At 36.3% G+C, this 13,551-nt stretch overlaps 1 protein-coding gene across 8 annotated transcripts in view; it reads right to left on the minus strand.

Moving 5' to 3' along the window:
• Window positions 1-13,551, minus strand: part of NF1 (neurofibromin 1) — a 304,993-nt gene that overhangs the window by 204,652 nt on the left and 86,790 nt on the right. For all 8 annotated transcript variants that reach the window (XM_074388406.1, XM_074388407.1, XM_074388405.1 and 5 more), the window contains exons 3-5: window positions 12,016-12,099; window positions 7,325-7,515; window positions 72-178 (exon numbers count right to left, since the gene is read on the minus strand). In XM_074388406.1, coding sequence (XP_074244507.1) covers window positions 72-178; window positions 7,325-7,515; window positions 12,016-12,099 — 382 coding nt within the window. The remainder of the gene's footprint in view (window positions 1-71; window positions 179-7,324; window positions 7,516-12,015; window positions 12,100-13,551) is intronic.

A 13,551-nucleotide genomic window follows, 5' to 3' on the forward strand; every position in this document is an offset into this window, starting at 1 on the left:
AATTAGTACATTCATGATACTGGTTTTTGACCTAGTGATTTTTTTCAGATGTATTATACATTTAAACTTACCCTTCAGGAGTCGTTTTAACTTTGCACAATCCACATTGATATACTGTAACAATTCTATATCATGGACATCAACATTGTCTTCTGAACAAACAGTTAATTCCTGTAACCTAAAAAGTAAAAACCAAAAATAACTTATCAAATTAAGTATTAGGGGCCACGTGTGGTAGCTCACACCTGTAATCCCAGCATTTTGGGAGGCCAAGGCAATAGGATCACTTGAGGCTAGGAGTTCAAGATGAGCCTGGGCAACATAGAAAGACGTCATCTCTACAAAAAAATACAAGTTAGCTGGGCATGGTGGCACACAACTACAGGCCCAGCTACTCAGGAGGCTAAGGGAGGAGGATCTCTTGAGCCTAGAAGTTTCAAGCTGCAATGAGCTGTGATCACACCACTGCACTCCAGCCTGAGGCAGAGTGAAACCCTGTCTCTTAAAAAAAAAAAAGTCTTAGAGTCTCTCTAAATTCTGAATTCAACAGATTATTCCCCCAAAGATGAGTTCATAAGAGTAAAGACACATATTAAAAACAAGGCAATAAATATTTCTTATAAAAACCTAAAGAAACGTAACTAGCTTAAGGGATATGATAAAAGAAACCATGATAATCCAGTAAACTTAGTATCCTTACCCTTAAAATTGAGGTGTCTAATTAATATTTCCAACTTTTGGCCAGGGTTCTTTGGGAAAATTAGTTAATTCCAGGATGGGGGCAAGAGATATACAAGGTGAGGGCAGGACACCTTGGGCTTGAAAACAAGGAAACTATCAAACAACTATCGGAGTCATGTCAAATATCATATAACTATGCACTTTAGGCCTCCCAACTGTCAAAAATGGGATAATCTAAAGACCAAAAGAATTATATCTATAATTGAACACGTACAATAAATTAAAATACATGAGTCTGTAGTAACACTGAAAGAAAAAACTTAATGGGTAATCTTCTGCACTGTTAGGGTACCAACTCATTCGGATAATGAAAAATGAAAGTCAAGTCTCTATCCTGCATTCCCTACGTGGACTGTATTGCAAGATGATCAAACACACAATGAAGCAAAAATCTTTCATAGCAATCACAATTAAAAAGAAGAATGAACGACAGAATGGAAAACTTTTCATTTTGCAGCCCCTAATGAAGTAGATTCCAGGCACTGATCATTGGTGGTTACTAAAAACATTAGGTAAAATTTATAGGGAACTATAATTAATGCATAATGCTGATGACATCGAAATTGAACCACTGATCGTAACATTAAAAGTCAGGAATAGGACATGTGTCCTGATGTGATGCATTCAGAACCACACAGCATCATCAGTAGAGTATTCTCGTCCCCCCAGCCAAATGAACCTGAATCGAGTGAAACCCAAATACAGAACGTAGAAAGTTTCATAAGGCAAATAATACAGTCCAACAAATAAACAGCAAGGGAAAAAATGGAGAACAAGGTAGAGAAATGAAGAAATGATACAGATTAACAGACACTCAGGAGAAATATCAACCAATTCCAAAGTATGCATCCTGTTTGTATTCTAATTTGAACAAAACAAACAAAAAAGCCATTTCTGAGAAAATAAAACAAAAAAAAATTAAACACAAATTTGGCAATAGATATTAAAAATTATGATTTTTTGATAGGTATGACAATATTATAGTTAAATGTTTAAAAATCTATTTATTAGAGATACATACTGAAATACACAGAGGTGAAATGACATCTGGGGTTTGCTTTAAATTACTGAAAAGAGAGGAAGAGAAATCACAGCATATCGGAAACAGTTAAAGCAGAGTAAGAGATGCATGGGGATTCGAAGTACTATTCTCTCTGCTATGTGCATTTTTTAATTTTTCCACAATGAACAGTTTTAAAAATTCGTGTTTCAAATTATATATAAAATTATACTGTTAATCAAAAGTAAAATTGTAAGTAAGCTTAATTTTACTAACTTCTACTTATATCACTTAGATTTCCAAAATTTTTTTTTTTTTTTTTTTTTTTGAGACGGAGTTTCGCTCTTGTTACCCAGGCTGGAGTGCAATGGCGCGATCTCGGCTCACTGCAACCTCCGCCTCCTTGGCTCAGGCAATTCTCCTGCCTCAGCCTCCCGAGTAGCTGGGATTACAGGCACGTGCCACCATGCCCAGCTAATTTTTTTTGTATTTTTAGTAGAGACGGGGTTTCACCATGTTGACCAGGATGGTCTCGATCTCTCGACCTCGTGATCCACCCACCTCGGCCTCCCAAAGTGCTGGGATTACAGGCTTGAGCCACCGCGCCTGGCCTGATTTCCAAAATATTAATGAAACTTTATATTCACAGGGTACATTTACTTTGTATTCGAAGCCAAGTAAGCCTTTTTTCATTGCACTTTTCACAGTTTGTACACGTGTTTACATGATTACTTGATTAATGTCCCTCCTTCACAGAATGTAAGCTTATATGGACAGGAATATCTGTTTAAACCCAAACTTCTCTTATGTTGAATATGAAGTTATCAAAATGTAGAGAAAACACTTAGCAAAAATGTAGATATTTTTAAACTGATAACAAAATTTCACTTAGCCTAATGTTAACAAAAGGAATTAAACTTTCCTTCCATTTTACACTAAAAACCACAGCAGTCAGATTTCCAAAAGTTGGTACTGCTATCCTATTAAATTATGTCACCTGATAAGGCATACTCATTATTCATATTAATAGACACCAAAAATATAAGCAGCACAATTAAATCACTAACTTTTTATAAATGTAGCAACAGAGATACAGGAAAAAGGCACAAATATTATATGGTCTTATAATTTATAAGTATTAACTTGAATTTCAATCATTTAGTGCAATTTGCAACTGAGGTATTAATCATCACACCAAACCTTCAGTTGATAAGAAGGTAATCAATCCTATTCTTCCTTCTCTAATTCTCCTTTCACTCACTTTAGCTTTAATTAGCCTACAGCTAACAGTAAAACTATTCTGAACACTTACACGAACACTCTTCCTATCATCAGGGTAAGAAAAGCTCAGCAGTTCAAGCTGGGAATGAGGTGGTCCTCAAAGCTAAAAATTCAACAGCTGCTGCAAAGAGCAAAATATGGAGTATGGCTCCTTAGAAAACACAGTGTCATAGATCAGCTACACCAACTTCCAAAAAATTGACTCTTGTGGTTGGTTGTGAAAAATGGAAGAAAAATTCTGTCTCTTTTATAGTCTGTTACCTTTATTTTAGAGAGCAGGTATTTTGCGACGGTTAAACATCATTTCCAAAGCAGAGGAATCAAATAAAGGGTAGTCTGAGCAAAATAAACGAAAAGCAGAAAGCCCATCATTAAAACATCTAGAAAGACGAGGCATGCATGAGCCAGCCGCGGTGGTTCATGCCTGTAACCCCAGCACTTTGGGAGGCCAAAGCGGGTGGATCACGAGGTCAAGAGATCGAGACCATCCTGGCCAACATAGTGAAACCTCGTCTCTACTAAAATACAAAAATTAGCTGGGCGTGATGGTGGGCACCTGTAGTCCCAGCTACCTGGGAGGCTGAGGCAGGAGAACTGCTTGAACCCGGGAGGTGGAGGTTGCAGTGAGCAGAGATCACGCCACTGCACTCCAGCCTGCCTCCTGGTGACAGAGCAAGACTGTATCAAAAAAATAAATAAATAAACAAAAAAGAAAGACTAGGCATACTGAAAGATATTTTAAATGTATAGGCCCAGAAAAGAAGAAACCAAAAACTAGAGAGTTAAGTGCATGAGTATATGATCTGGCCTTGCAACAAAGGAAAGATGAGTGAGGTTTTTGATCTCCTTAACCTGGGAGCTTGGGGCTTAACATTCACATGGAGACTGGATATAAAGCCTTATACCCTAATAATGCAGGATTCTAACTGGGGCCCTGCATGAAACGAACTAGAAAGAACAATGCATTCCCCCTGCCCCACCCCCCAAAAAAAGAAAAAGAAAAAAATCTACCAGTACAAAGAAGCTTACTTGCTCTGCCTAAGCTTTGGATAAAGTGAAAAAAGTCATCTAGAGCTGTTTACCTTGGAAGAGTTTAGGGTCCAAATTTATTCTACCAATACAGACTGGGACTCAGAAATTAAGAAAAAAATAGGTCCAGAACTGGACACCCGACAAATGCAAATGCAAAACCATCACTAGAACATTCCTACAACCCAAGGCTACAAGAGATTCTAAAAGAAAATACAGGTCACACTAACGATAACTTTGCAATCAAGGATTCCAAAACTGAGATGCAAAAATTCACTATGAGTGAGAGTTGGCACAAACAAATCAATATTAAACAATATTAAAGAGAATGTAAAATATGTTTTAAATGATCAGAGACGTACAAAAAAACCTGAAAACTATTTTAAAAAAAGAAACAAACCATAACAAACAGATTTGTGCAGAACAAAATAGTAAATTGTAAAGAACCAAGTGACTTTTAAAGTCACTGAGTTTTCTGCTTCTGATGGTATATCAAATTAGATATTCTGAAGCACCTTCTCACTACAAAACAACTAGATCAAGTGCAGTTGTGGAGTAATTCTGTGGATAAATCAGCTAATCCTATTATGAGCCACAGAAAATGGTATAAAAATAAAGCTATCTTAAGATTTATAGCCAGCCAGGTATGGTGGCTCATACCCCAACACTTTGAGAGGTCAACATTGTAATCCCAACACTTTGAGAGATGAAGGCAGAAGGACCCCTTGAGTCCAGGATTCAAGACCACCATGGGCAACATTGCAAGACTCTGTCTCTACAAAAAAAAAAAAAAATTAAATTAGCCGGGAATGGTGGCACATTCCTGTAGTCCTGGCTACTCAGGAGGCTAGGGTGGGAGGATCACTTGAGCCCAGGAGGTTAAGGTTGCAGTGAGCCATGTTTGCACCACTGCACTCCAGCCTGGGTGACACAGAGAATACGGTGTCTCAAAAAAAAATAATAATAATAAATCTATAGTCTATCTTCCCCTAAAGAAAAGTAAAAGTCAGACATATAAAAACCAAATCTTAATCTTAATGGAGAAACACTGATGGGGAGAATGGACGAACATGAAATATCTTCATGATACTGATTCATCTATTAAACATAAAATATAAAATCAATTTTTAGAAAGAACTGCCACTCAAGCCACTTGCATATTTTAAGTCACCTAATACTATGACAGCAATGTCATAAGATGTTCCCACCTAAATTAAACTATCATAATGATCTTTTAGATGAGTGGTGCTCCAACACGATCAGCTCCTATTTCCGACACAAGTTAAATGACACTGCAAATGCAGTTGTCTGAAACAATGTAATTTCATAGATGCCATTTCTAAGCAGTCTGTCCTCTGAAAGCTAGTAAAAGTTTAGACACTTAGCTTCTATTCTGGCAACAGTGAACTAGATTCAGAAAATAAACAAAAGTTGCCTGTTTTTACATGTGCTAATGCTGTAAAATCCCATAAAGTAAAACCTTTGGCGACTAGAAATTATCTAGAGTTTTCCAAGGTGGCACATTTGTTGTTGTGTTCTATTAAGCAATTCATGCATTTATAGAGTAAAAGGCATTTGGTTTTTTTGGTATCACTCGCTACCTTCAATATAACAGGTGTTTCAAATAGTAAGGCTGGCCTATCCATCACCTAAATGAAAAGGGTTTGTATTTTTTATTAAATACAATTTTCTACCCTCCTATTCTCTAGGTATTTGTTACCTTGCTGACTCAACCAGTGCATTATTACTCAGAATGTAAAATGTTATTATTCAAAAGATTTCATGAAAACACTGTTCTATCATATAAACATTACCCAAGATTATCAATAATATACCATTAAGTAAAACTTTAATTTTCTTTGGATCAAGAATTGTCTTGAGGTTGAAAAATATTGCTGCCTAGTATCTTAATCATAGAAATGTCATTGTTGATTAAAAAGATTGCAGGCCTTCAAAGTTAGTCAATTCCCCAAAAAAGGTAACACAAATTCTCAAATTGTGATGTATGTTGTCATTTACACCTGCTGGAAAACAACAAAGGAATGAGCGAATCTGACTAATGAAAGTCCACTGCTTCTATCACACTGATGAGCCAAAGATGCGGACACCAACAAAGAGGATTGTTTTGCTCTTGATATTAGTCTTCAATTCACTAAATCACTAGATAATTTGTGCTATAGTTTCTAATTAACTTAATAACCCATTTGACTTTACTTGCCTGAGAAAGGCAAATCATTTGCATGAAAACGATTTGCAGAGTTACTCCCTACTGTCACTTATACTTCTATGCCACAGGGCACTACCTATACTAATTTCTTCACTTGTATGTAGCATATCACAACTAATGCTCATGATGATTTTGAATAATCAATAAAAGCTTTTATTTATGATACATCTTTAAAAACAAAAAGAATTTCATCAAAATGTGGCTAAAATAGACAGGGAAGCAATCTGGTATAAGGAAACTAACAAATTCTGAAGCCAGACTGACCTAGAAATTTTGGGTCCTCCATTATTTGGCACATCACCTTAACATTTTTGGGTATTAGTTTGCTCTCCTGTAAAATGGGGGTGTCAGGGGAGTATCACCAGGGTTACTGTGAGGATAAGACAGCACAGGAAATGCTGCAAATACTCAATAAATGGCGGTATTTTACATACACTTAAAACACAGTCCACTTTCTGGAGAATTCTACTTTGCAATTATTCACTTCCCTGTGCTTCCATATCACTTAGGTTTTATTGGATTTTGGTGGGGTTTTTTTGTGTGTGTCACCTAAAATCTTGTAATAAAGGGTAGAGTTGTGAGAGCATTTGAATTCTGACTATTCTCATCAATTATTCCATCTGATTGGGTAGTTTCATTTAAAGGGATAATACATTTAAAAAGCCAAACCAAAGTTCATAACTAGTATTGTTTTTTAAAGCCTGCTCATGAGAGATTTTTATTTCATTGCACACATCAACATCACATAACACAATTAAACTGTCAAATATTTTAATGCATAAAATTTCTACAAAAGCCCAGACAAATTCATTTCTCCAGAGGTTGAGGTAGAAGGATTACCTAAGCCTGGGAGGTTGAAGCTGCTGTCAGCTGTGATCGTACCACTGTGCTCCAGCCTGGGCAACAGAACTTGTCTCGAAAATAAAAAAAATGCAAACAAACAAAAAAAACTCATTTCTGTTAACTTTTTATTTTTATGTAGACAAAAAACAAGACTTCTAAAATCCATATTACTTCAGTAATACCGTGTAGATTTACACACTAACCTGGTAGAAATGCGACTAAAGACTGCATTGAAGTTGTTGCAGCTGAGAGAAAATAAAACTCCAGAGGCAGAATTCCGAAGTTCAGCTGCATGCTGGTTTCCTTCACGACAGGTGTGAAGAAAATGGCAGATTTCTGGCAGCAACTGTTTGACCAGCATCGTTTCATCTAATCTCATTGTGTCCTTTGGTTGCTAAAACAGAAATAATAACATTATTCTAAATGCTTAATTTTACCTGTAAACATTTTCTATTACAAAAATTTTCAAACACACAGAAGAATGAAAATAAAATAATGACCACCTATATACACACAAGCTAGATTTAACAACTTTTAACATTTCATCATATTTGCTACATCTGTCTATAGAGAGTCTAATAAAGAGGATGGTTCCATCTCTAATCCCATAATCACAATTAAAGTTAAATCCCCCTGCCATCCTTATTAGTCCTCCCAATCCTACTTGCTCTCTTGTTCATCAGATGAGCCCTTCCCTAGGAATCCCCAGTTTGCTGTAAGTTCTACAAATACAGAATCAACAATCATGTAGATTGATGAGTACACTGTGCCATCTGTCTTAATATTTAAGTAAATTCCCGGGTGAGCCATCACACTTGCTTTTGTGCAGACTGACCAAAACAGACACTACTTATTCTAAGTAATTTTATTTTGGTTGAATCTTTTCAAAGTTATAAATATCTTAATACTTCAATCCATATGCCTCGGCATCTCTTAAAAATAAGAATTTTCTCTAACGTAACTTTGGTATAATTAACACACCAAGCAAAAATAAACAATTACCTTGTATCATCTAATACCAAGTCTGAATTCAAATTTTACCACTGCCCTCAAAAAGTCTTACATAGCCTTTTTTATTCAAGAGGATCCAAAAAAGTTCACTAATTGCAACATGATTATGTTTCCTTAATTTCTTTATTCTGTGCAATGGTGTGATCTCAGCTCACTGCAACCTCCATTTCCCAGGTTCAAGTGATCTTCCTGCCTCAGCCACCCAAGAAGCTGGGATTACAGGTACCCGCCACAATGTCCAGCTAATTTTTGTACTTTTACTAGAGACAGGGTTTTGCCATGTTGGCCAGGTTGGTCTCGAACTCCTGACCTCAAGTGATTCACCCTCCTCGGCCTCTCAAAGTGCTGGGATTACAGACATCAGCCACCACACCCAGCCCATATTCACCACTTATTTGCCATGACTTTAAGTGAACCAGCTTCCTTACAGAATGTTCCATATCCCTGATTTAATTTTCCAGTGACGTAAGTTGATTTGCTCTTCTAGTTACTGTATTGTATATTTTCTTCTTATTTTTTTTTTTTGAGATGGAGTCTTGCTCTATGGTCCAGGCTGGAGTGCAGTGGTGTGACCTTGGCTCACTGCAACGTCTGCCTCCCGGTTCCAAGCGATTCTCCTGCCTCAGCCTCCCGAGTAGCTGACACTACAGGCACATGCCACCACACCTGGCTAATTTTTGTATTTTTAGCAGAGATGGAGTTTCGCCATGTTGGCCAGGCTGGTCCTGGACTCCTGACCTCAAGTGATCCACCTGCCTCAGCCTCCCAAAGTGATGAGATTCCAGGCGTGAGTCACGGCACCCAGCCTATATATTTGCTGTAAGCTAAAATTTAAATCTAATGTCCTGATTAGATTCAAGTTAAACAGTTTAGGGGATTCAATACAGTTTATATTGCATCACACCATGAGCATATAACACCAGGTGGTCCCATTAATGACACTAAGTTTGATTAACTTTGGTATTAACATCGAAATCTCTACTTTGTAAAAATATACAATTAACAATCAATAGATAAGCCATCCTGCAGGTATGCTGTTCCACATTACTATTTCACCTAATGATCTATGTGAATAAGAAGTTTAATAACACTGAGCAAGATGGCAAACAGCAAAAATTTGTATAATTGTGTGCTACGCTCAATTCTGTAACTGCAATCCAAGCACTTTCAGATGCAAATACACTGAAACACAGGGACAGTACATAAAAATATTTGACTAAAACCTGTAAATTTCACATTACAATGCCTATCTTGTTTATAGGCTAATGAGATGATACAGATATTGAAACTCTAACAAATAAAAATCAGAAAAGTATTAAATCTTTTAAATAATAGTCATATTCACAGTAACAAAAATGCTTAAGATTCCTCAAATTCTACAAAATTTCACTCATAAGATATTGATAAGAGTTTTCTTTAACTGTTCCAATTATGTATATGACAAACATGTACTTGTGGACTCGGTTATTCTTAAACTGCCTCAATTTACTCTGATTTAAAACTAAGAATCAAGAAACATCTATAAAATCATTGAAGGAAATGAAGAAAACACCATTGTTCAATAATATAAATAGCAATTATTTTTTAAACAGTAAATTTAGTGAAAAAGCATACATATTTTTCAGTAATAGAGCAGGGCAAGGTAATATACATTTAATGCATTAAATAAGGTATACCAGGCTCACTTATTAGCATTTCAATTAGGCTATCCTCAAAGAGTATTAAAACTAACAGAAGCCAATAATACCACTAATCATTCTCCAAATACATTTATCATTACCTCACAATTGCAAATGTTAATAGAGAAAAGCTGTAAAACTGAACGAGGCAATAAACTACCCTATGCCCCACCATTTAATCATGGGTGTGGCTGATTTACTGGTAATTTTGAGTCAAAGTAATAAGACCACCGGAAAAGACTGATTCAAGAGTTTAAAATTTGCCCACCTTCCCAATTCCATCATCCTATGTAACAGCTATTTTGCTCTTTTGCTCCATTTTACACATAAACAATAGCATATCACAAGTTAATAGAAAATATCATGCTAAAACAACTACCTCACCTTCAATTTTAAGTAGAAAACTTATAAACACTGTCTCTACAATTCTGGAATATGGTCAAGGGCCAATAAGCGAATTTAAAATACTATGCTTAGGCCAGGCACGGTCTAAGCATCTGTAATGGTTCACATCTGTAATCCCAACATTTTGGGAGGACTTCAAAACTAGCGTGGCCAACATAGTGAAACCCCATGACTACTGAAAATACAAAAAAATTCGCTGGGCATGCTGGCGCAAGCCTGTAATCCTAGCTACTTGGGAGGCTGAGGCATGACAGTAGTTTGAATCAAGGAGGTAGAGGTTGCACTGAGCCAAGATGGCACCTCTGCACTTCAGCTTGAACCACAGAGTGAGACTCTGTCTCAAAAGAAAAAATATATATATGTGACGCTTAGATTTTTTGGGCTTACAGCCCTCCCTAGGGATACACAGTTGGGTCCATATATATATATATTTTTTTTCAATTCCCTATCCCAGTGCTTCCACAAACATTCTCAACCAGACTATCAGTCACCACATATTAAGGTCTCTTCCAACTAGCTTTACTATCGTGAACTGCAACATATGTAAAGAAGGAAAGCAATTCTGAATAAAAGCAAAATTCTGAATTCTGAGCCAAAGGAAGACAGAGCATAAGAAATGGGTTGATTACAATACATACAGACTATGCAGATCATTAAAATGGAGATATTTAATTTATATAGTTATATAAACTTTTATGCCATGTTCTAGGAAGAATTAAGGCTACTGACGTATAGAGATACTTTGCTTTAAAGACCTGGAAACAATCCAAATACCCATCGATGATAGACTGGACAGGGAAAATGTGGCACATATACACCATGGAATATTATGCAGCCATCAAAAACGACGAGTTCGTGTCCTTTGTAGGGACATGATGAACCTGGAAACCATCATTCTCAGCAAACTGACACAGAGCAGAAAATCAAACCGCATGTTCTCACTCATAGGTGGGTGTTGAACAATGAGAACACATGGACACAGGGAGGGGAGCACTACACACTGGGATCTGTTGGGGGGACAGGGGAGGGACAGTGTGGGGTTGGGGAGAGATAGCATGGGGAGAAATGCCAGATATAGGTGAAGGGGAGGAAGGCAGCAAATCACACTGCCATGTGTGTACCTAGGCAACTATCTTGCATGTTCTTTAAATGTACCCCAAAACCTAAAATGCAATAAATTAAAAAAAAAGAAATACTTTGCTTTATACAATAGAAATATTCTTGAAAAAGTTTAAATTAAGTCATGGTTGAAATACACCGAGATTAAGAAACCTGAGAAACAATTGTTTGGTACTCTCCTCCTCCACATACCTATCACATATGTTTGTGTCTACATAAAACAAGTGTTCTCAAGGTAATATCTATCCCCAATAGACTTAATTTTTAAGTTCTCATTTATATAAATTTGAAAAGTAGAATATTAAAATCATATTTATATAGGAGAGAATACAAGATTATTCTTGGTCTTCTGAATCACATTCTCTCACACCTCTCTGAGAGACCAGTTAAATCAAATAGTGATCTCTTCATAAAACATTTTCTTAAAAACCTGAGAGACAGATATGTGGCTGAAACATTTTATAAGTAAAATTATTATCTATTTAATTTACAAAAGATGAGAGAATAATTTTCTGATGAAAAATTATCACCAGGTCAGCTGTATGAAACAAAACTCAAATTTGTATGTCTTAGACAGTCCATATGACTATCCTCTTGATGCACATCTGTACTTTGGTACATAAGATCATTCTCAAGATTGAATTCACAAAGCCTGCCTACTTGAGAATTCATTTACTTACCCCAGCAAGACATTTTTCCAGTGTATCCAATATAATCAACTGAGAGAGATATAAATTTTTTTCAGCAGCTTCTCCAAATATTCTCTAACAGAAAAGACATTCAGAACGTAAAAGTTAGTTTCACTCTCTGCTACCAATCAACACACATCTGAAAACTGAAAGACTAAAGATCAACAATATTCTTCTGTTTTATCTCCCAGATTATACTATACTTAAATCTATTATTTCTGATTTTATCCTAATCCTCATAAAAATTAAATTCTCGGGCAAACAGAAATGGCATTTATTACAGTCTGTCATTAACCTTGTAACAGTAAAAGATGTTGTTTTGGTTCATGCTTTTAAAATATGTACGATTTAGACACACATATAGATCTGTACCAGAATCCTGAATTGGGCATTTAACTATCCTTTTATGCCACAAAATAATGAAAGTCTTAACTCTTTTTTATTTTTTTGAAACAGAGTCTCGCTCTACTACCAGGCTGAGTGCAATGGTGTCACCCTGGCTCACTGCAACTTCTGTTTTCCGGTTTCAAGCAATTCTCTTGCCTCAGCCTCCTGAGTAGCTGGGACTACAGGCAGCACCGCCATGCCTGGCTAATTTTTTTGTATTTTTTAGTACAGACAGGGTTTCACCATGTTGGTCAGGGTGGTCTCTATCTCTTGACCTCATGATCTGCCCGCCTCGGCCTCCCAAAGTGCTAGGATTACAGCGTGAGCCACCGCGCTGGGCCCTCAAAGTCTTAATTCTTATACCAACAAAATGCTATAGCACCACAGTGAATTTTAAGTACTCACTATCCTCAAAATTGATACTACATATGTATTAATAAGAGACTGTGGTTTTGAAAATTTATTTAGTTAGCACTCAATGAAAGCCAATATAACAGTACTGTTTTGTTTTGAAAAGAGGGTCCCAAACATTAAAATATTTCAATCTAACTGGGAACACAGCCACATATTCATATGTGCAAAATCCTAAAATGTGCCCACACACTGCACTGAGGAGCTACACAAATCTCTTTACATATTTATAAAAGGTCCTGCTTTTGAGGGTAAAACATAAATTTTTTCCTTAAAGAAGATAAATGATTTTCTACACCTCCAGTTTATTAGTTTTGTCAGTTTAGGGTACTGTCTAAGCAACTATTTTAAAAGGAAACATACCAAGGATGATGTGAACAAAGAGTTATTCACCACATGTTGTCACTCATATGTGGAAGCCAAAAAGAGTAAAAAGTTGAAGAGAGGACACTAGAGGATGGGTAGGATAGGGGAAATGGGGGTGGAGAGAGATTTGTTAAAGGACACAGAAATACAGCTTGATAGGAAGAATAAGTTTTAGGGTTTTGTACTACTGTAGAATGACTATAGTTAACACGATATAGTTTCAAGTAACAGGAGAATACTGAATATTCCCAACACAAAGAAATTATAAATGATGAGATGATGGATATGCTAATTACCCTAGTGGGATCACTATGTATTATATGTATTGAAACATTAATATGTACCCATAAACATGTACAATTA

Source organism: Saimiri boliviensis, chromosome 17 (genome assembly GCF_048565385.1).
Source record: "Saimiri boliviensis isolate mSaiBol1 chromosome 17, mSaiBol1.pri, whole genome shotgun sequence".
Lineage (NCBI taxonomy): Eukaryota > Metazoa > Chordata > Mammalia > Primates > Cebidae > Saimiri > Saimiri boliviensis.